Source organism: Astyanax mexicanus, chromosome 3 (genome assembly GCF_023375975.1).
Source record: "Astyanax mexicanus isolate ESR-SI-001 chromosome 3, AstMex3_surface, whole genome shotgun sequence".
Taxonomy (NCBI): Eukaryota; Metazoa; Chordata; class Actinopteri; order Characiformes; family Acestrorhamphidae; genus Astyanax; species Astyanax mexicanus.
In genome coordinates this window covers 11,857,917-11,878,879 of record NC_064410.1, presented here as the reverse complement: position 1 = coordinate 11,878,879, position 20,963 = coordinate 11,857,917, and the positions used below count along the sequence as shown (strand labels likewise).

The 20,963-nt window shown below is 38.7% G+C and overlaps 2 protein-coding genes across 2 annotated transcripts in view; both read right to left on the bottom strand.

Annotated features, from left to right (window-relative positions):
- LOC111197398 (trichohyalin-like) overlaps nucleotides 1-20,963 on the bottom strand; it is a 291,642-nt gene that overhangs the window by 77,019 nt on the left and 193,660 nt on the right. The gene's annotated exons all lie outside the window — the stretch shown is intronic.
- LOC103033274 (interferon-induced very large GTPase 1-like) lies at nucleotides 948-20,712 on the bottom strand. The gene is made up of 4 exons (XM_049475737.1): nucleotides 20,145-20,712; nucleotides 9,225-9,983; nucleotides 6,674-6,762; nucleotides 948-5,716 (listed from the first exon to the last, which is right to left on the bottom strand). The coding sequence occupies exons 1-4, from the start codon at nucleotides 20,710-20,712 to the stop codon at nucleotides 968-970; spliced, it is 6,165 nt and encodes a 2,054-aa protein (XP_049331694.1). The 3' UTR covers nucleotides 948-967.

Sequence of the window (20,963 nt, the reverse complement as noted above, 5' to 3'; positions counted from 1 at the left end):
CCAGGCTAATTACACCCTTATATCCAGTATATGTACTGTTTTAATGCAGAATATTTCACTGATTCAACCAGGATCCAACCAGTATGTGTCTAATGTTTTTCCAAACGTCAGTTTAGCACCTGCCAGTAAAGAAAAGCAGAGCCTCCATTGTAATGAGAAATATATTTATTAAGAAAAGAGAAATACAAGCAGAAAGAAGCACAGAGATGCAGGTGAAGGGATGAGAGTGAACTAGTGTGAAGCACTACTGTGAAACAGGGAGTCTTATACAGCTCAAGATCACAAGTGCAGCTGTGCACCATCAAATTTTGAATTGAAAAAATACCAGAATATTCCTGTCTGTTACTTATTACAATGGACAGTTTGCTTCACCTACTTTTCTACTGGAAACAGTTACACAGCATGAGTTGAATATAGATGCATTGTTATGAAGTACATTTTCAGTTGAGTAAGATACACAAACACACACAGACAGAGTTGTGGGTGAAGAAAAGGTGATCAATATAAGAGTGATACAGTGAATAATATAAGGGTAAACAGTTTACGTTATCCCTTTTAATGCTATAAACTGTAAAGCTATAAAAATGCAGTTTTGAAATTAGAAATCGAAAAGTTAATTTCCACTTGAGCTCACATCAGTTTACATGGATAGCATTATTAGAAAGGCAAAGAAATTTTTTTTGTTACAATGATTCTAAAAAGATTTTTTAGCAGTAGAATTATCAAATACATTTTACTAGATATGCAAAATAGAAACTGATGCAAAAGAAGCAAATCATTCAGCGTAAGGCAATGTACCAAAATCTTATTTTTGACCATTTTATTGTGTAGACATATAAACCAAAATTAATACAAAATGTTTTGTCCTAAAATCAGTTATTTGCTTGAGAATTTATTTAGAAGTTGTTTTGTTAAGTGCAAGAATCCATTATATACGAGAATGATTTCATTTAACCTCTCTTTGTCTTTATATGTAATTATTCAAACTCTCTAAAGCATCCTCCTTGGTGTACTTCTTCCATTCATTAGGAATTTTTCCTGACCCCTGGAATTTTTTACTGTAAAGGTTTTCCAGGTCCTTCTGGAATCTGTGCACAAACCACTTCCAGTACGGCAGCTCAGAGCAGTCGGGGGTGATGTTCCAGGTAGCAAATACTCCTCCAGCTGTTCTGTACTGTTTGTAAGGAAATAATTCCTCTGATTCTGATCTGGGGAAAAATCTTTTATCAGTCTGAACCGCAGTTGTACAGAAATCACAACAGAGATCCTCTGTTCCTCTGTAATACATCCCACTGATTCCATTTGCCCGATGGAAAGGAACACTGTGTTCTCCATCATGATCTTTCATTGTGCCGATGCAGATGGCTTTACAGAAAGGACACTGGGCCCAGCAACACTGACAGAAATGATCAGTTAGAATCTCCTCTGATCTCTTCTGGAGCATTTCCAGTTTTATGTCTGCTTCATGCAGATTTTTCACCATTTTTGTAAGACCTTCAGTTACAATTTTGCTAAGAAAATCAAAGTCTGTGATTTCCATGGAATCAACATTTGAGATTTCAGTGAATTTCAGATCTTCTATCAGAGGTTTAGAGAAGCATTCCATCCATATGTTGGCATTTCCTTGTTTTTTTAGGACCTCATCTGTTGCAACATACACTGCATTGTTAATTTTCAGCTTTAGGTTTTTCAAATTTCCTCTGAAAATGGTCTGAATCTTGTTTTTCTCATCATTGAGGTACTTGTCAGCCTGATTCATGATGAATCTTGTAAAGTACTGTTTGGGACTGTGAATATACTCTCTGTAGTCCTCAAAGTTCTCCTCCTCTGCAAGGGTTTTCAGGATATGCTTCTCCAAGTTTGATCTGTTACTGTTAAATGCAGGACTTGAAGCCCTCATGTTTGCTGCCACATTGATAGCAGTTTGATTGTAAACTGCTTCCAGGATTGATGGTTCAAGTTTGCTGCAGAGAAGTTCTCCAAATATTGCTGTTGTTGTGGCACCTTGGCAGAAGTTCTTGTAGACATTGTAGTACTGTTCTTTCTGACTCTCCAGGTAATGCTCTGGATCGTTTGCTTTGGTGAATTGTTCATGGCACTCCAGAAATTTGGGTTTTGTCAGGTCACATACATACAGGCACAGATCCACGGTGAATTCTTTCTTAAACTTGTAGCTCTGCTTTTTTATTTGAAATTTCTTTAAGTTGGTTTTTACAAAGTCTATTATTTCCTGAACCTGACCGCTGTTGTAGCCAGACTGTGCACGCCATATTACCTTAATTATCTGTGATGTTTTCTCAACAATGTCATTGATTAGATCTCTTATTAGGTTTTGCTCTTCTGCATTAGCATCCCCTTTCTTCCTAAAAATATTACTCACAATCTGCACAGGTTTAAAAGTCCATCCTCCCTTTGTCCGAGTCTGAGGTTTTTCACTGTTGTTAGAAAGATCATCACTCTTGTTCAAAACAATGTAATCACTGAAATTTCCCAGGCGGCTGATGTTTATAAAGGCTTTCTGTGAAAGACGTTCATGCACAAGGGATATTTCATAACTTTCAGATAAGATTCTTTTAGCATCCTCCCAAAAATCTATGTCCTTAATTTTTGGTGTGTTTTTTGTGAGGTCATTGATCCATTTCATCCACACATTGTCAAATTCTCTCTTGAGTGTTTGTTCATCTGCCTTTTCCTTGTTTTGCCTCAGAGCCAGCTCCTTGCTCAGATTAAAGAGCTTCTCTTCATATTCTGTCTTTCTTTTCTCCAGCGTCTCTTTAGTCTTCTTCTGCTCAATGACTTCAACCAGTTTTCTCTTTGTTTCTCTGACCAGTTCATCATGAAGTTCTCCAATGTTAGAAGTGAATCTGCCTTTCCACTGAATCAGAGTGTCTTTGTCCTTGTCCTCCTCAAAGAATTCCATCATTGACTTTGTCACTTCCTCCCTTGTCTTCTTCATATTTATTACAATGTCTTTTTCACCCACATGAAGATCTCCATTTGCTATTCTGTTCAGGAGTTTATCTTCTATACTCAACATGGCACTTCTAAAGTTCCAGGTCCATTTACTAAATTCCGATTCCAGTTTTCGGTAGGTTGCGATCTCCAGTGTGTTTCTGAAGCTGAACACAAAATTTTCATGAAGGAGTGCGCTCCACAAATCCTTTAATCGTGTGCTGAATCCAGACAGTGTCAGTGTGTGAGATGTAGATGCTTTTTTGAGAATGGTCATTTTCAGCTCCTGAACACACTCACTGTATGATGGGTTTGGTGGAGCCATTGGTGGGCTGCCCTCCCAGAGCTGTGCAAAGTATCTCACATCTTCCTGTACATCAAATGCAATGACATCACTGAAACTTTCTGCCTCACAAACTTCTTCTTTAGCTGCAAGCTTTGTCATTTCATCCAGTTTCTCCTGCAGACGTCTCCTTCCTTCCATGTTTTTATCTCCAGCTGCAACATCAGTAACATTCTGATGAACAAACACACAGCTGGGATTCAGTCTGACCTTCTTCATCCTCATGAAGGCCTGAACAACAATCTGAAGGATGTCCTGCATCTCTGATGGGTTTTCTCCAAAGATGTTGATCAAAGTCAAGTTTCCAAGCCCCACTACAAATGTTGCCAGTTCATTATCATGATGTCTTATTGACATTCCAGCCAGTTCAGGAGCACGAAGACCTTCAGTATCAACAACCAGAATGTAGTCAAACTTCATTTCCCCCTTCATCTCCTCAGACACTTTCACCAGCTGCATGAAGGCTCCTTTGGTGCATCTTCCAGCACTGACTGCAAACTGGAGTCCGAACATGGCGTTGAGCATGGTGGATTTCCCCGAGCTCTGAAGTCCCAGAACAGACAACACAAAGACTCTCTGGTCTCCCAGTTTCCTGATTAGGTCATCCAGAACTGCAGAAACCCAGATCAGAGGAACATAAGCAGCATCACCGTCCATCAGCTCCAGTGGATATCCCGATATAATCAGTTCTGCTGCAAGTTCTGGTAGACAAAGTCTATTCAGTTTTTCTTCTGCTTGTTTTTTATTTTTCTTTACAGATATGTGTGATTCATATATCTGACCAATCTCCCTTAAGATGTGCTCTAAGCCAAAATTTGCAGCATTAAGATTTTCTGAAATCTTCTCAAGTTCTGTTTGTTCCTTCTCTAGTTGCCCAGATTTATCATGCTTCTTCTTTAGATTCAAGATCTTCGTCCACTTGTCATCATAATCCTTCTGGAGGGATGACAGATCTGAGTTGTGCTTGTCCAGAAAGATGGTAATCCATTTAAGAAAATATTCCATCTCTTCAGCAGTTTGTGTATTCAGTTTTTCTATAAATGACTTCATGAATTCAGTGGGGCCACATGCTTTCTGCTGCTCACGGATTTCTTCCATTTCCATTCGTAGTCTGCTTCTCGTTGATTCTATGTTGACACCTAGGGGGCGATGTAGTTCCTTGTTTTTCTGACACCAGTTTTTCCACAGTCTCCTGTGGCAGGGGAAATGTTTTTCCTTCATTGTGGAAATGTCTTTTTCATCTAGAATGCTTGTCCTTGTTTTGGCTGAATCTTTGCTTTGCTTGCATTCTCCATTTTCTTCATCAACTCTGATATCTGAGAGTTCTGCCAACTTTTCAAGTGTGAAAGTTTTAGAAAGTAATTCTCCAATTGTTTTTCTTAGTTCCTCAGACACATCAGACTGATTTCTGTTTTTAATTCCAATTCTGTATTTCCCAGCCCTCAACTGAGTGACAGATGAAGATTCCTCAGACAGAAGACAAATCATAGGTTTTGACAGTTTATAAAGATTCTGCAACTTTGTTAATCTTTTGTTTTTTTCTTGATCACCTAAAACCACCACATTTACTGAGGACATTTCAGTCAGAATCTCCAGTTGTTTCTCATGAGTTTCTGCATCACCGTGTAGATTACAGAATGCCACACAATCAGTGAAATGATCAGTACTTTTCCCAGACGGGCAGTACCAGGCAATCTCCACCACTCCGTCCATCAGTAGACGATTTCTGCGGCTTCCTGGACAGTCCCTGTGGAAGAACGTGTCGTGTTTTTCATTGATCAGTCTGTTCATCAGCTGAGACTTTGATGTTGATGTGGCACTAATTCTGAAAAATGAAACCATTGGAGTTTCAAGAGTAGCAATACTTTTTTCCTCGCTAATTTTCTTCATTGAGTTATCAGTGCTTTTCCAGCTCTTTCTGATCTGTCGAAACGTCCACAGTGGAAACTCAATCTCTCCTGTGAAGGGATCTGGCACCAGTAGAGGCAGAGCGTACTGACACTGTGAAAGCTTCGTCACTATCAGCTGCTTTAGGAAATTATCTGAGCAGTGGAACACTGCCATCTGAACATCCATGGGGTGAACAAGACTGGACTGAACTGCTTCTTCAGAATGGCTTTTGAAAAGGGCAGTATAAAAATCATCTTCATCATCATTCTCAGTAACTGACAGTATCTGAGTTTTGTTAATTTGACCAGATTCTCCACATCTTGCTCTGTAGTTCATCAGCAGCAGCCTTTGTAGGAAAGTTTGAACCCTATCATTCTCTGTGCATGGTTTACTTATTTTAAGAACATCTTCAGTTTTCAGTTTTTGTTTTAACTTTCCTGTAAGATTAAGTTTAATTAATAATTGTTCTTTTTTTTGTTGTGCTTCATATTTGTCTGGATATGCTTCTGCTCCAACCACTGAGTTTTCTTCCTGTAAAATAAAGTGTTAACATGTAATTTCTGAGACTTGTTTCTAAATACTTTTGGTGACTTAGTTACAAGCTTTACAGTGGTGCTTTAAAGTTTGTGAACCCCTTAGAATACTTCAGCATAAAAACCCAGATAAGCAAATATTATACTTGGGCTGCGTCTAAAATTGCGTACTTAAGCAGTGCATAGTGTTTTGTGGGTGAGTATGCACTGCTCACCCGGTACTGCAATACGTTTACAGAGCTTTACCAAATTAATTTCATTATAATACCCTCACTCATCAGCCTTTATTAATAAATAAAATCCCAACCAACTGTATTTAATAAAGACTGACTGTAAATAACATTCAAAATTAAGTATATTTTACTCAAATATAAGATAAATATTAAATAATACATATAAATAGAGCTTATTTAGTATTACAAAATATTAGAGAATTCTAAAGTAAAATGTCATTGCCCATGAACTGAATCTCAAGAGGAGGTGGGTTATGCTGTAAGACAACGACCCTAAGCACACACGTTGTTCTACCAAAGAATAGTTCAAGAAAAAAAGTTAATGTCCTGACCTTAATAGAAAATAAATGTTGTGTAAGGACCTGAAGATGTTAGGAAACCAACCAATAAAAGCTGTTCTGTACAGAGGAATGGGCTAAAGTTTCAAGCCAGTGTTTAGGACTGATCAACAGTAACTGGAAGCTTTTAGGTGCTGTTATTTCTGCAAGGGGGAAAATCGCACCAGATACTGAAAGCAACTCAAAAATATGTAATATCGGATCATTTTCCTCAACAAATAAAATGGCAAGTACAATAAGTTTGTCTCATTTGTTTAACTGGGTTTTCTTTAAGACGTGTGAAAATCCGATGATGTTTTAGGTAAGCAAATATATAGAACATTTTAAGGGGTTCACATCCTTTCAAGCACCACTGTACAATAGCTTCTAATAGTATATACTGACCTTGTTTTCCAGTGTTCCAGATTGCTCTTCACTCTGAACTATTTTGGTGTAGTCTGCACTTGTACCTAGAGTTGCATCTGCAGTTTCTTCTTGAGGAAAAGAAAGAGAAATATCTGATTTACAATTGATTCATATTGATCACATAGACAGGCTCATGTTACCAACATGTCAACAATCCAAGATAACGGCAATAATAAATGAAAAAGATTTTATTAAGTTTGAATGGGCCATTCTAAGAACATAGTGAGCAGCACCACCATTTGTGACTGGTCACTATTCATGTTCTCCAACTGCCTTAGCTCTGAGCAGTTACAGCAGACAACAGAAATGAACTTGTCCTATGAGTTTTTAAATACATATCGTCTATTTTGGCGTCTTTGTTCTCGTTTTCTGGCCTTTTCTCTCCTTTTGCCTATACTTTGTCACTAATGTATTATTTATAGTTTTTATTTTAAGCTTAAACAAACTGCTGTTTAATTTCAACTAATCACTTGTTTTTTAAGCAATCTAGAGTGAAATTGTCAGTGCATAGGATATCTAAGCTAGATATTGGTGTACAATATATGATGGAAATGTATTTACCTAAGGTGAAGTAACAGGAAAAAAAACGAGGCCTAAAAAAAAAAAGAACACGGTCCCTACAGTCAGACATGGCGGAGGTTCCCTGATGTTTTGGGATTGCTTTGCTGCCTCTGGCACTGAACTGATTGACCGTGTGCATGGCATTATGAAGTCTGAAGACTACCAACAAATTTTGCAGCATAATGTAGGGCCCAGTGTGAGAAAGCTGGGTCTCCCTCAGAGGTCATGGGTCTTCCAGCAGGACAATGACCCAAAACACACTTTAAAAAGCACTAGAAAATGGAAAAAGCACTGAGAAAGCACTGGAGACTTCTAAAGTGGCCAGCAATGAGTCCAGACATGAATCCCATAGAACACCTGTGGAGAGATCTCAAAATGGCAGTTTGGAAAAGGCACCCTATAAATCTCAGGGACCTGGAGAAGTTTGTCAAAGAAGAATGGTCTAAAATTCCAGCAGAGCATTGTAAGAAACTCATTGATGGTTACCGGAAGCGGTTGTTCGCAGTTATTTTGTCGAAAGATTGTGCTACCAAGTATTAGGCTGAGGGTGCCAATACATTTGTTCGGCCCATTTTTGGAATTTTGGGTAAAATGATAATTGATTTGCCTGTTTTTCATTCTCTTTTGTGTTTTTTCATTGTAAGCAAAATAAATGAAGATATTAATACCAAAGCATTTGTGATTGCAATTATTTTCTGGAAGAAATTGAGTATTATCTGACAGAATTGCAGGGGTGCCAATACTTTTGGCCAGGACTGTAATACTGGAGAAAACATAAAAATGATATATTACAAGCAGTTGATTTTTGGATAGAGGAACAAAGCGGAGGCAAGATGAGAGAAAAAAAGGGGTGTGGGACAGGTGACCACACGAACACATCCCTCGTGCGTGAGGGCACGAGCTCAGCAGGCAGAGTGTAGATTATCATTTGCGGTTTCTGACACCCTAAAAATGACTGCCAATGCCCCTGGTAATGGAGGAACGTAGCACCGTAAAAAAATAGTAAAAGTGGGAAGAAAAAGTAGGAGAAAAAATAATAAAGTACAGATACAGCATTTTAATACTTAAGTACAGTAGTGAAGTAGATCTAGTTCGTTACTATACATCTCTGACCACGGGGCAGTTTATATCAGGGAGTGAATTACATGAGTTTAGGTGGAATCTCCCTTAAAAGCATTGCAGCCCCTTTTCAGTGTTTAACAGTGTGACCAGTTAAAATCATTTTTTTTTTCGCAAATTAATCACTCCACCAAGTTTGACCCCAACTTCCACCACTTCTCTCTATATTTACTTTTTTGTTCCCAAGCCAGACAGGTTTGACCAGTCAGAGGAGAGATGCGCTTGCTTGGTGTATTGGTGCGTTTAGGTTTATGGCTGTGTGAAAACAAACCAATCAGAGGAAGAAAACGCTCCAAGTAAACAAACTCATCAGCTGATCCGAACCATAGAAACCAACTGCAGGTGAAAAAAAACACCATTTTAAACTTAGCTAATTAAGTTCTAATTCAGAAATCCTTACAACCAAGCTGAGATGTTTACAATAAAGTAAAAAAGTTTCCTCTGTCTAATTTATCATGCATTCTTTATTCCAGTGCCCAACATTGGCTTTATCTCCTCTCAAACATATATAAAAAAAAGTATATATTAGTATTTTAATTAACACCACTTATATAAATATAATTGCATTTTACATGTCCTACCTTTATTCTTTTATTTACATTTAAATATCCACCATAATTTGCATGTTAAAAAGAACATGTGTGATTAGTTAATAATGGAATATTGTGATTTTAATCTGATGGCGAATGGCACAACTAAATTAAATACATAAAGTTTTTTTTTTTTCAAATGTTCAAAGACATTTCAGGCAATGATTTGGGTGCTTGGCCCAAACACCACTGCTACAACCTCTAAATTCTGACATTTGTTTTTCTAAATATGCAAATAAGAGACTCAGGTAATTACGTACCATTTTGCTGGGTCATGTGGTTGTGTTGGTTTTGGATTAACACTGTGTTGAACATCTCTGCAGTGTATAAGCGCTGACTGTTCTCAGAGACCATGAGGTCGATCTTCTCTAGCAGCACCTTCATCTCTGATTGGTTGTTCATGCTCTTACTGCAGGTGTAGTATCTACCTCCACATTTCTCCACCAGCTGCTCTAGAACAGGGTTTTTCTTCAGTTCATCTATGACTTTGTCATCATCCTCCTCTCTCTCGTAGGTGAAGAGGATCATGGTGAATGGTAGAACATCTTCACCAAACAATTCCTGAAGCCATTCTATTCCCCCCTTATTACTGTCAGTTAACTGTCCCAGTTGTAGTACAAAGATGAAGGCATGGATGCTGGTTTTACTGAGCAGCTGTTTAGGGCTGTTTTCCGCAGAGTCCAGATAGAGTTCACCTTCATACAAGTCAAGTATATTAATAACAGAGACAGAACGTCCTGATACTTCTGTTGTTCTAGTGAACAGGGTTTGCTCTGGGTGACCAGGCTCTTTTCCAAGTAGAATGTTTTCTTCCCCAAAGTTTACAGCAGAGGTGTTTCCAAACAGCACCACAGTGAGACTGGAAGATTCACTTGAGGATGGAATGTTGGAAATAATAACTGGTTCAGCTGTGCTGGACCTCTTCACGTTTCTCTCAGTTTGTGATTTTACAGATTTTTCATTAAACAGGTCTAAATGATCAGAATCTGAAGATTTCTTTTGGTCTACACTGGTAATCTCTGCAGATGTTTCAGAGTGAGATAGGCCCGGTGATTGGTTAATACATTCGACTTGTGTTTCAGACCGTGATGGTTTTGGTACTATTTCTTCATTGCCTTCAACATGGGAAACTTTAGGTCCCCTCCAACTTTCTAAATATTTACTATTTTGGAATAGTTCGATGGACATGCTGGTTCGATACACATTTGCTTGGAATTCTTCAGGCACTGCTTGGTTTGTTTCTGTATTTTCACACTCATGTGATAGTTGTGATGTGCTGGCCTTTCCATCTGGTAGAGATTCAGTAGTTAAGATGTTTACTGCTGTACATTGCTTCAGACCATCTTGTAAAGATGCATTGTTGATGTGGTCATCTATATTAACATCAGCTTGAGATTGACTGGATGATGTGTTTATTTCAGGTTGTGTTGCAACATCTTTCTTTCTGGGATGATCATCCTTCAACAAACACCAGATAACATTTAAATATTGTTTTAAAATTGTCATGAAATTTATTTTCACTATTGCAGACACTCTCAAGCTTCTCATTTCCTACACTATGTTGTTAGTAACAATGACAATACTTAGACAGTGCTCATCACTTACTGATGGTAGCTGTTTTTCCTCGTTCTCAGACTCCTGATCTGTGTTTTCATGTCTGCATGTATGGAGGACCAAGCCTGCCAAACAAATCATAAATAGACAAATGAATAAATGTGGAAACAAAGACAAAAATAGGGAGTATAAAAAACACAAATAAATACGTTATTTAATTCATAAAGCACATACAATCAAACTATTTAATACATTTAGCATAGATTTTTTAATATCTAAATTGACATTGGATATTATAACTCTGAGCTGGTGAAATACATCATGGGATTGCCTTTACTGTGAAGAATTCATCTCACATTGCCTTCAGAATTGGAGTAAAATAAGGACACTGCCCATGAAGGCATCATATGGTGCCTACTGAATAGAACAGTCTTTTTCAGCACCTGCCTTCAGAATGGAATGCCACAATACAAGGTTGAAGACTAGCACATGCCTCCTCCGACACATGTAAAGACAGCTACAGCCTCTTTTTGAACTTCTTTTTTTTTACTTTATTTTTTTTTCTTCCTCCCAACTTTCAAACTACCCCAGAGTTCCTCCCAACTTTCAAACTACTTATTTCAGAGTACTAGTTTCACACCCATAGGGAAGGTTAAGATCCGTTTATTCCAGTATTTTATAAACTGAATCAGTCTTAGCTGCAACATAAACGTAAGTCTTTCCATTGCGTAGATTTCGAAGACCACATCAATCCATTTTTTTTGGTGGAGGAACCTGCTGCACCCATTTTCTAGTAACTGTCTTTTTACTTGCTGCCAACAATATTTTAAGCAAATATTTAGAATTTTTCCTACTAAATGTAGCACCTTTCCCATAAAAAGATTGAGCCATGAAAATTCTAACTCAATTAAAAAAAAACATTATAGCATTTCCAATCTCCTACCAAAAGCTGGCCAATTCTGGGCGTCCCCGAAAACTAAAATCGGCGATCTAAGTACCACAAAAATAATCGGCCATCTAAGTACCACACTGTCTCCAGCACCATCCCCGCTGCTATTATTGCTCTTCATTTAGGAGTGTAAAAAAAAAACCGAAGCGAGCATTTCCAGTTAAATTCCCTTAGTCCCCATAATCTAGAGTGTGATGTTGGAATTGCCCATCTACAAAAGATAGCTAAGTCTTCATCTGATATTGATGAGTCATTTTCTTTTCTATTTACTCTCTGCAAGTGCCTTGTGTTTATCCTGTGTCTCCTCCCGCTTCCTCTCCCTGTTCCCGCACCTGACAGAACTACGGACCTCAAAATAAATGCAGCGAGACGCTCTCTTCTAGGTTCCAGGTTAGCCATCTGGCGTATCCCTTTCTCCTCCGGCGTGCACCTTTCTCCTCTCGGTGTGCACCTCTCTAGAAGTTTCTGCCGACCGTGGCCAGGGAGGCAAACAGAACCGCACATTCCAGCTCCACCTGCACCCGCCGGCCCTGTGCTGGACGCCGCGGCTCCGACCACCCACTTCCCGGTGATCAGGAATCCCGTGTCGGCGGATCCAGGAGCGGTCTTTTAAACTACCCAGAACATTGCCCAGGCTGGCCCCACAAACTGCTGAAACTTTTGCCAGTCCTGGGCTTCCCTCCATGTTGTTTGTTACTGTCTGTTACTGTGTGCATTCCGGTACCCCTGTCTAGTCATGTTATGGTACCCATTCCAGTCACCGAGTTTGTATCCATTCCCGTTAATGTATTGGTCCCTGTTCCCATGTCCAGTCTCTTTTACAGTCTTTTGTCCTGTCTCATTAGTCCAGTCTCTTGTTCTGTCCCCAGTCCGGTCCTGTGTTTTCCTTCTGTCACGTTCTCATCTGTTCTGTCCATGTTTATTTACTCTCTGCATGTGCCTTGTGTTTATCCTGTGTCTCCTCCCCTGTTGCTTACCTGTTTTGTAGCTCCACCCCTGTTCCAATGTGTTTTCTGTTTTCTGTCTTTGTCCGTTTGTATAAATAGTCCCCTTGTACCTTTTTTCCCCGTCCGTGGTTGTGCGATGTTTATATCATTCAGGTTTCGTGTTCCCTGTGTTTGGTCCCAGTGTTTCTTTTGATCCAGTTTGTTGTTTCTTGTTTGTTTATTTTTGTATGTTATTAAATTTAACTTGCACTTGCATCCACTTCTGCATCCTCTCCCTGTTCCTGCACCTGACAATCTATTGAAGCTGGTTTAAAATGTTGATCATATTACATTACATTACATTTGGCAGACGCTTTTGTCCAAAGCGACTTACAATAGTCAAGTACAGAAGTAAAATAAGTTAAGATAAACCATTTTTTAGATAGGGCTTAAAGGAGGTCGAAGGGAAATAATGGGATAGAGGAGTGAAGGAGGGGAAGAAGGAAATGAGGTTAGAAGTAGTTAGTGTGTTAGATGTGTTAGGAGAGTAAGTGCTCTTTGAAGAGCTCTGTCTTCAGGAGCTTCTTAAAGATAGTGAGAGATTCTCCTGATCTGGTAGTAGAAGGTAGTTAGTTAGAGGTGTTAGGAGAGTAAGTGCTCTTTGAAGAGCTCTGTGTCTTCAGGAGTTTATTAAAGATAGCGAGAGATTCTCCTGATCTGGTAGTGGAAAGTAGTTTGTTCCGCCATTGGCGAGCTCTGTATGAGAACAGTCTGGATTTGTGTGCTTTGTGTGAATGTTTGTTTGGTAAAGCGAGGCGACGTTCATTGGAGGAGCGCAGCGGCCGGGAGGTAGCGAAAGCCTTCAAGAGTGATCAGTGCAGGTAGGAAGGAGCCTGTTCTGTCATCACCTTGTAGGCGAATGTAAGAGCTTTGAATTTGATGCGAGTTTTGAATATGGTAGGCAGCATATCCTGCCTTCCATAACATTTTCACATGTTCAATTATCTGTAATTTCTTGACCTCTTCAAACCAGACTGTTCGGGCAAGATTAGTCCATCTCTCTTCTATTCGATTAGATGGATCTAGCGGTAATAAAAACCATCTATCAGTATCTGATTTTATTGTTTTATTAATAGGGCCATAATTACTTCGGTTCAAGTCTGTTTATTTTGAAATATATATAGAGATAATTATAGAGACTATTATAGAGATAATGGCTTCATTCCAGGATGGTGGGATAACTGTGTTTTCAGCCTTTTGTTTTCGTCTCCATGACAGAAGTTTAGTTGCCTTTGGGATCACTTCGTAGTGTCTTTGTTTGGAAAACCTAGCTCGTTTTTCTATCTCCATATCAAACAATTCATTAAGCTACTGTTTTAATTGTTTAATTTCCTTTAGTATTGTAGGGTCACTTTTCTTGGCATGAGCCATTCCCAACTCCTGTAAAGCACTTTAAAGCTCCTACTATCTCTTTTGTTTCTCTTTAATCAATTTTTTAAATATTGATATTAATTTGCCACAGATGTCATGTCTGGTGTTCTCTGAGCGGAGGGGGGCAGCGCGGTGGTGTAACTGCGTTCTAAATCACTCCCGTCCTATCACAGAACTAGTGCACTATTTACCACTGGTTTACACACAATATAATGCACTATTCCTGTGGATAGGCGTGATTTAGAACGCAGACCAGTGCTACTGCACAACATTAAACAGCATGCAGCATGAGAGAAACGAGAGGCTGAGGAGGAGAGTACAGGGAGAGGGAGCAGTGTCCAGGTTCCCTGTGTGATATTCGTCTCCAGAAGCTGATATGGTATAAAAATCACTTCAATATCAAAGCTCATTTGAAAGCATATATTATGCTTATGCATATATATTATTTAATTTAACAATAAGTACAAACGCCCAGTTTTCCTTAAAACATTATTTCCTTAAGACAGTATTTCTCATCATATCAACACCTGGTTTGGTAAATGTGGTAAATCAGGTGAGCTGCTCACAAAACTGAACTTAACATGCAATAAGTGCATGCAATAACAATAAACATGCTATCTGAGGAGCATCCAGGAGCAATCTGGAACTACACTTTGTTCTTCAGCTCGGTTCACAAGATACAACATACTTAGTTCAAAATGAGAATTTATTGTTATGTTTTACTGTATTTATATTTATTTGCAGTTATGTTTATTTTTTCATATTTCATATTCATATTGTTGAGATAAATGGATTAGTGTCATTTACTTTGGTGCCTAAAATGTTTAAACAGTACTGTATACATGTGGTTTGAATTAATCCAATACTAAAAGTGTCTGCCAAAACACAATTTTTTTTCAACAAACATAGCATACTGTGTTATATTGAATGGTTTGGACCAGTACCATCACCAGGACAAGGACAGGACTGTGGGACTTGAGAGAGTGTTAAAAACTGAATGCCTTGGAAATTTTAAATTCACCAAATATTATACCAATTTAGAGGTTTGTGCGTCCTGCAATCACTTAGAACTAAGATTAATGAAGTTAAGAGAAATGTTCTAAGCTTGGGAGTCAATTTCCAACATTGCAGACCACAAGTCTGTGGGCTGATAAGACTCTTTTTCACCAACCTCCCCCACAGTCATAAATTCTGGACAGCAGCCTTATCTAAACATTCAGCAGAGGGAGGAATTTCTCACTAAAAAGAATTGCTTAAAAAAAAAAATAATAATAATAATAATATATATATATATATATATATATATATATATATATATATATATATATATATATATATATATATATATATAGACTATATAAAAAAGGTGTTTTACAGAATATTTACTAAATAATGTGCCACATCTGGTATATGTGTTTGGATGTGTCCTGATTAAATTTTCCTAAACATTCAAGTCTGAATCAGCAAGGTTTAACTAGCATTTGATAATTTAGCTATATTTGGTTATCAGTGGTTTAACCATGTTGTATCTTTTAAGTGATTTAATTGGGTTTAAATAATAACATGACTCTTGATCTCTTTCTGACAGGGTACCATCCATTGTTGTATTTCTAAGACTATCTTGAATATTACAAGACTGTTTGTGGGAAAAATATATAATTTACATTTATTGTGATTCAATTGTAAGATTGATATGCTGAAGAATGTATTTTGATCCACTGTTTAATTGAGTTTTCTTTTGGTCTGGTCTATTAGTAAAATAAGAAATCTCTTACTAGCTGAAGCATGGTGACCATGTGGGGTGTTTTATGGCCCTTTGTGAACAGATCATCTTCCCCGCCAAAGTTTGAAATTGCTCCTAGACCAATCAAAACACAGACAATTGGGCCACAGAGCCAATCGTAGCTCAAGAGCCAAACAGGCCAGATAGACATACAGTTGAACTGGGTCAGGATGCAGGCAGTTACAGAGAGAAAAGAGGACATAGAGAAGAGTTAGGACGAGAGAGTTTTGGGAGTGAGTGGAGGAGAGAAGTGCAGATAGAGAGGGCCCAGAGATGGAGAAATGATAGACAGAGAGGAGTTTGGAGTTTAGTTTTCTTAGACTAGTTTAATTTAGTCAGCTTAGTTTAGCATTCTTAGTATAACTCATTTAACCTTCTTCAAGCATAATGGTATTAGTTATTCTAGTTTAAATAACTAGCTATTTTATGATCTACGGAGTTCTCCTGCTTGCCAAGATAGTTAATTCAGTAAACCAACTAGACCAACCGACGGATCACCGAGAGGGTACGCCAGCCGAGCCAGCTCCGGGGAAAAGTTCTCCCTGTGCAGAGACCAGAAGTGGGTGTTGACCAGGTGCGCCGCTGGCCCACAGAGGACCTGTGGATGGGTCCACGTTGGACCTGCTAGGGGTGCAAGAGGTCAGCTGAACAAGAGGTTTGAACAGCGGACGGAACCGATGGGGACTCCCTTTGTGGACGTCTCAGAGTAAGGCAGTCTGGTTATCTCTTTCACTAATTGGTGTCTGGTTGGTCAAGTCTAGTTTGGTTATTGTTCTCTTTTCTTAGTATAGATTCATTTTCAGTTTTTGGGCGAAAAGGATGATCTTTGTAGGTCCTAAAATATCTTAATTATCTACATATTTTAGTGTTCTCATTTGATTGTTTTTTTTTTTACCTCATTACATTTAGACCCTTATTTAGAAATCCTCACTTAATAGTTCTATTAATCTTTATTCCTTTCATACCAGTATTATAACGTGTTTGTTCTTTTATTTCTCATTAATTATTATACACTATGGCTCGATATCTAATGGCTACATTTATGACTTTTTAATGAATTATTTACTCATATCTGTGTGATTTAATAAAATACTTTTATATTACAAAACCTGTAATTTCAGTGTGTTTTCTGGATAACTTGGTTATGAGAATTTCTGAGGGGCCACCTGCTTTCTCCCAGATAAAAATCAGACTCTCTTGTTAGGCTCCACATTCGGCGAATCCTCGTTTCCTCATATCTTGTATAGCGCCCACTGCATTTCACCCCTCAGACTTAATGCCCTGCGTACGTCTCCATATTCTTGCCTTTTTCTCAGAATCTCAGACGCAGCTTGCTTTCGTAGTAGATCTCTCTCTTTCTTTATGCAGCACGCAGCACCTGTTCTTTGAATCAATAGTCTAAGAAACAAAGCACGAAGGACCAGGGCTGCGCTCCTCCGCCTGGTTTCGATACAAGCACTCTGGCACTCTGTGAGCTCGCTGAATGTTTAACTCCCCTGGATTCCTAGCTCCATGCTAATGATCTCAGCCACAAGGACTACCGTGTTACCATTCTCTGCCCCCTTTCGGTATGCCATAAATCCGGACATTTTTCCACCTTGATCGGCTTTCTATGTCTGTTAACTTGGCTTGTAGGTAAACTTGTTTCTCTAGGGCTTCAAGGAATGCCTCCCTCATGTCCATGTTAACCTCCTCCAGTTCAGCAACATGACCTTTCCTTTTCTTCTACTTGAGCCGTTGTTGTGTTAAGTTTCTCAGCGGCATCTTGTTAATGTCGTACTTGAAGGCGCTGAACTCCTTTCTTATGTCTGACCAAAACCCTTGTCTAAATTCACCCAGTTTTTGCTGCAGTTCCGCTCGTAAAGATTGTATTTCTGCGCAGATGGCATCCATACTGTTTTGCACGGTAGATGGTGTTTGGAAGTTAGCATCCAGGCTAGGCTCCTGCACTTCATGCAAATAGTGCAATGCCTCGGACAAGGTATGAAAACATTAACTTTGAAGAGATTTAAGGCTGATTAAGAGCCACAGACAGGTTTTTGCAGATAAAGGCAAAATGAGGAAGGATTAAGAGAGTAGCTGCTAAATGCCATTACAAACCAGCAAACAGGAATTTGAAGTGTGCCTGCACATGGTCCAAGTGCCTGCATACCTGCTTCCCATCTGCCAGATGCACAGGGAATGAACCAGACCGACTCTGAATGTTTCCACAGAGCCAAGGTGCCCCAGCAGCAAAGTTCTTGTCTCCATGCTTGGAAGCTCCCTCTTTAATGTTCCAGCCTCATCTTTCTTGCTGTTTCTCCTGACTCAGATTAACTCTTACACCCACATCTGGTTAAAGCAGGTTCAAATGAGACTTAGGCCTTCACCCTATTAACATTTCCACTAAGAAAAGCCCTGTGTGGTGCGAGGAGTTATTCGATACTTAAACAAGAAACGTGAGAGCCAGGTTAAGAGGAAAAGACCTAACATTATGTTCAATCTGTCATTCAAAGTAGGTACTGCTCGCTCGTTCTGCTAGGCCATTAGAGGCAGGATGATATGGTGCCACTCAGATATGACGGATCCCATTTTTCTGCACTGTTTTTTAAACTGTTTTACTGTCACTGGAGATTTTAACAACTTCCAACAGCTAACACAAACACTATCTTCGGGGGTACATATGATGTGCTGGGCATGTCTGGGATATATATATATATATATATATATAAAAATCTTTGTATTGAAAAATTAAACACATAATTCAGAAAATATAGCTTGAACAAGTTTATAATTATTTGTTTTTTATTGATTATTATATGAGGCTTGTGACATGTTTTGTGAGCAAGACACTGTTTTTAACAATATGCAGATCTTCAGAATATTTTAGCATGTATAGAAACAGAATATGTTATACATTAAATGCAATTTTCTGCTTCCATCACAATTTTTGACATACAAATTATAGTTGTATGAACAGGATAACTGTTTTTAGTGTAATATTATGATATTTATTATTATTATTTGAACTGCCCATTCACGAAACAGCTTTAAACACCACATGCGCTCGGGAGGTGTCTGGCGGCTGGGAAAACGACACCGCAGTCGGCTCTCCCCATGTGCTATGGGAAAATCTGCGCACTGTACAATCTAGCTGTAACACTAGAGCATTAATAATCAGCAGCTTATAACAATAGATAACTGATTATCATCACAGCAACCCTGTAACAGTTCAAGAAAGAAAAATGCTCCTTTCCCTCCGAGCTTCTTGTGTTAATGCGCATAAAAATCGATCGCTTGAATTAAAGAAATCTTTCACTCGAATTAAAGAAATCGTTCACTCGAATTAAAGAAATCGTGAGCAGGAATTGCAAATCGTTCATCGTTTGAAATAAAGAAACGTGAGCATGAACTGTTATATCGTTCACTCAATTTATTTATTTTTTTATCCACGGCCCCTCCTGGGCTCCGTAGTATAATGTGTGAAGCTTACACAGCAAAAATCCACTGGCAAAAACTAGACAAAATATATGTAAATTGAGACATATATGCTTAAATTCAGCAAAACAAAATCTGCCAATGGGATGAGCATTTTTTTTGTAAGATTTAAGATCACAAAGACTCAAAATGAGTAAAGTAAGAATAAATCAAGCAAAAATCCCTTATATTTTGAGTTCAAATTAATAAAATAAGGAAAAATTCCAAGTATGACTAAATATGATAATTATTCTAATATAAGTAAACCAATCTTACACTTATAATGCTTTGTAGGACAACAATTCTTATCATTAAAAAATATTTATTGCCCTGATATTAGATTATTTAGTTTGCTAGGATTTAGTTGCAGTGCAGCACATATAAATGCTGAAATATATTTAACATCTTTGGGCTTCGCAAATGTCAGAATGATTGTGTGTTCCCCATGACAAAAATGCATTTATGCTCACAGCAAGCTCCCTGAGTTTCTGAAATAAAATCTAGTAAAAGCATCTCCTGATAAACATTTCCAGATAATTATCTAGCTTCTTACTATTCAAATGGCAAATTCAATTCTAAAAACATGATACTCGCTCATGCAGCTTTGCCATCAAGCTGCCGGTGCTTAGAGGGAGCAAAATTGGCTCTGTTCCCTCTGGGGTGGGTAGATGGCGCTCTCTCCCCATCACACTTGGCGCAGGGCGGCACGAGGCGTCTGTGAGCGGATGAATCGGAACCTGGCGCTGTGCTTTCCTCCGAGCGCGCTAGCTGCTCAGGCAATGATTCATCCGCAGCAGCTCGAAAAAAGGGGTGATTGACTTCACATGTGTCGGAGGAGGCGTGTGCTCGTCCGCATCCTCCGAAGGTCACAGCGTCACCGGTGATGGGGACGCACAAAGGGGTGGGGCAATTGGATATCCAAATTGGGAGAAAATGGGGAAAAAAAAAAAAACATGATACTGCACATGAACTGACCCAGTAATTAATTTCACACAGCAGGATATTTTTTGTAACTTAATAAAGTTGTAAAACTTCATTATTTATTTAATTATAGATTTATTAAAATCTAAAATATACTTACTTTGATTTGCTTTGATTTTCTCTATCAGTCTTCTGACTTGATCAGGATCATGTTTGATGTTGTTGAAGACGTGGTATCTGTTGTTAAATCTCTGTACGACCCCCTTCAGCTCTTCAGTCTCTGATATACATTTTTCTATAGTGAGATCCTCACTCTCCAGCTCATCTCCTCTGGTGAAGAGGATCCAGGTGTTCTGAAGGCGCTGATCTCCTAAAAACTCTTCTATCAGTTCAACAGTTCTCTTCTCTTCTGCAGTGAATCTGTCGATCTTCATCACCAGCAGGAACACAGTGGGGACTGATGGGACTGAATGAAGGAGAGGCTGCCATTGTTTCATCACGTCTTCATTCGTTGTTTCTGGATCAAAGAGTCCAGGTGTGTCGTACACTGTGAGAGTCACTCTATCAATAAACACACAACCACCTTGAACTACAGGGGTTTGATTCTTTATAGTCTTGGTTGAAAATTCCTCTCGTCCCAGGATCGTGTTTCCCGAAGCACTTTTCCCCGCACTTGTTTTACCCAGGAGGACAACATCATAATGGCGAATGTTCAACATGCTCTTCATGACTGGATTTCACTTCACCTGCTTTTGGAGGAACCTTTGAAAAAAGAGGAAAAAATGGCTATAAGTGGAAAATCTGATAGGGAGTACAATCTAAGCAGGCCCTGGAATACCTGGCTACCAGTGAGGAATCCCCAGGTCATTCTAATAGGAATTAAAAATACATATCTATGGTGCTTGAATTTATACTACGCAACTATAATACTGCCATTGTGACATTCTTTTGGCATCAAAAGTGTTACAGTTGAGAAACA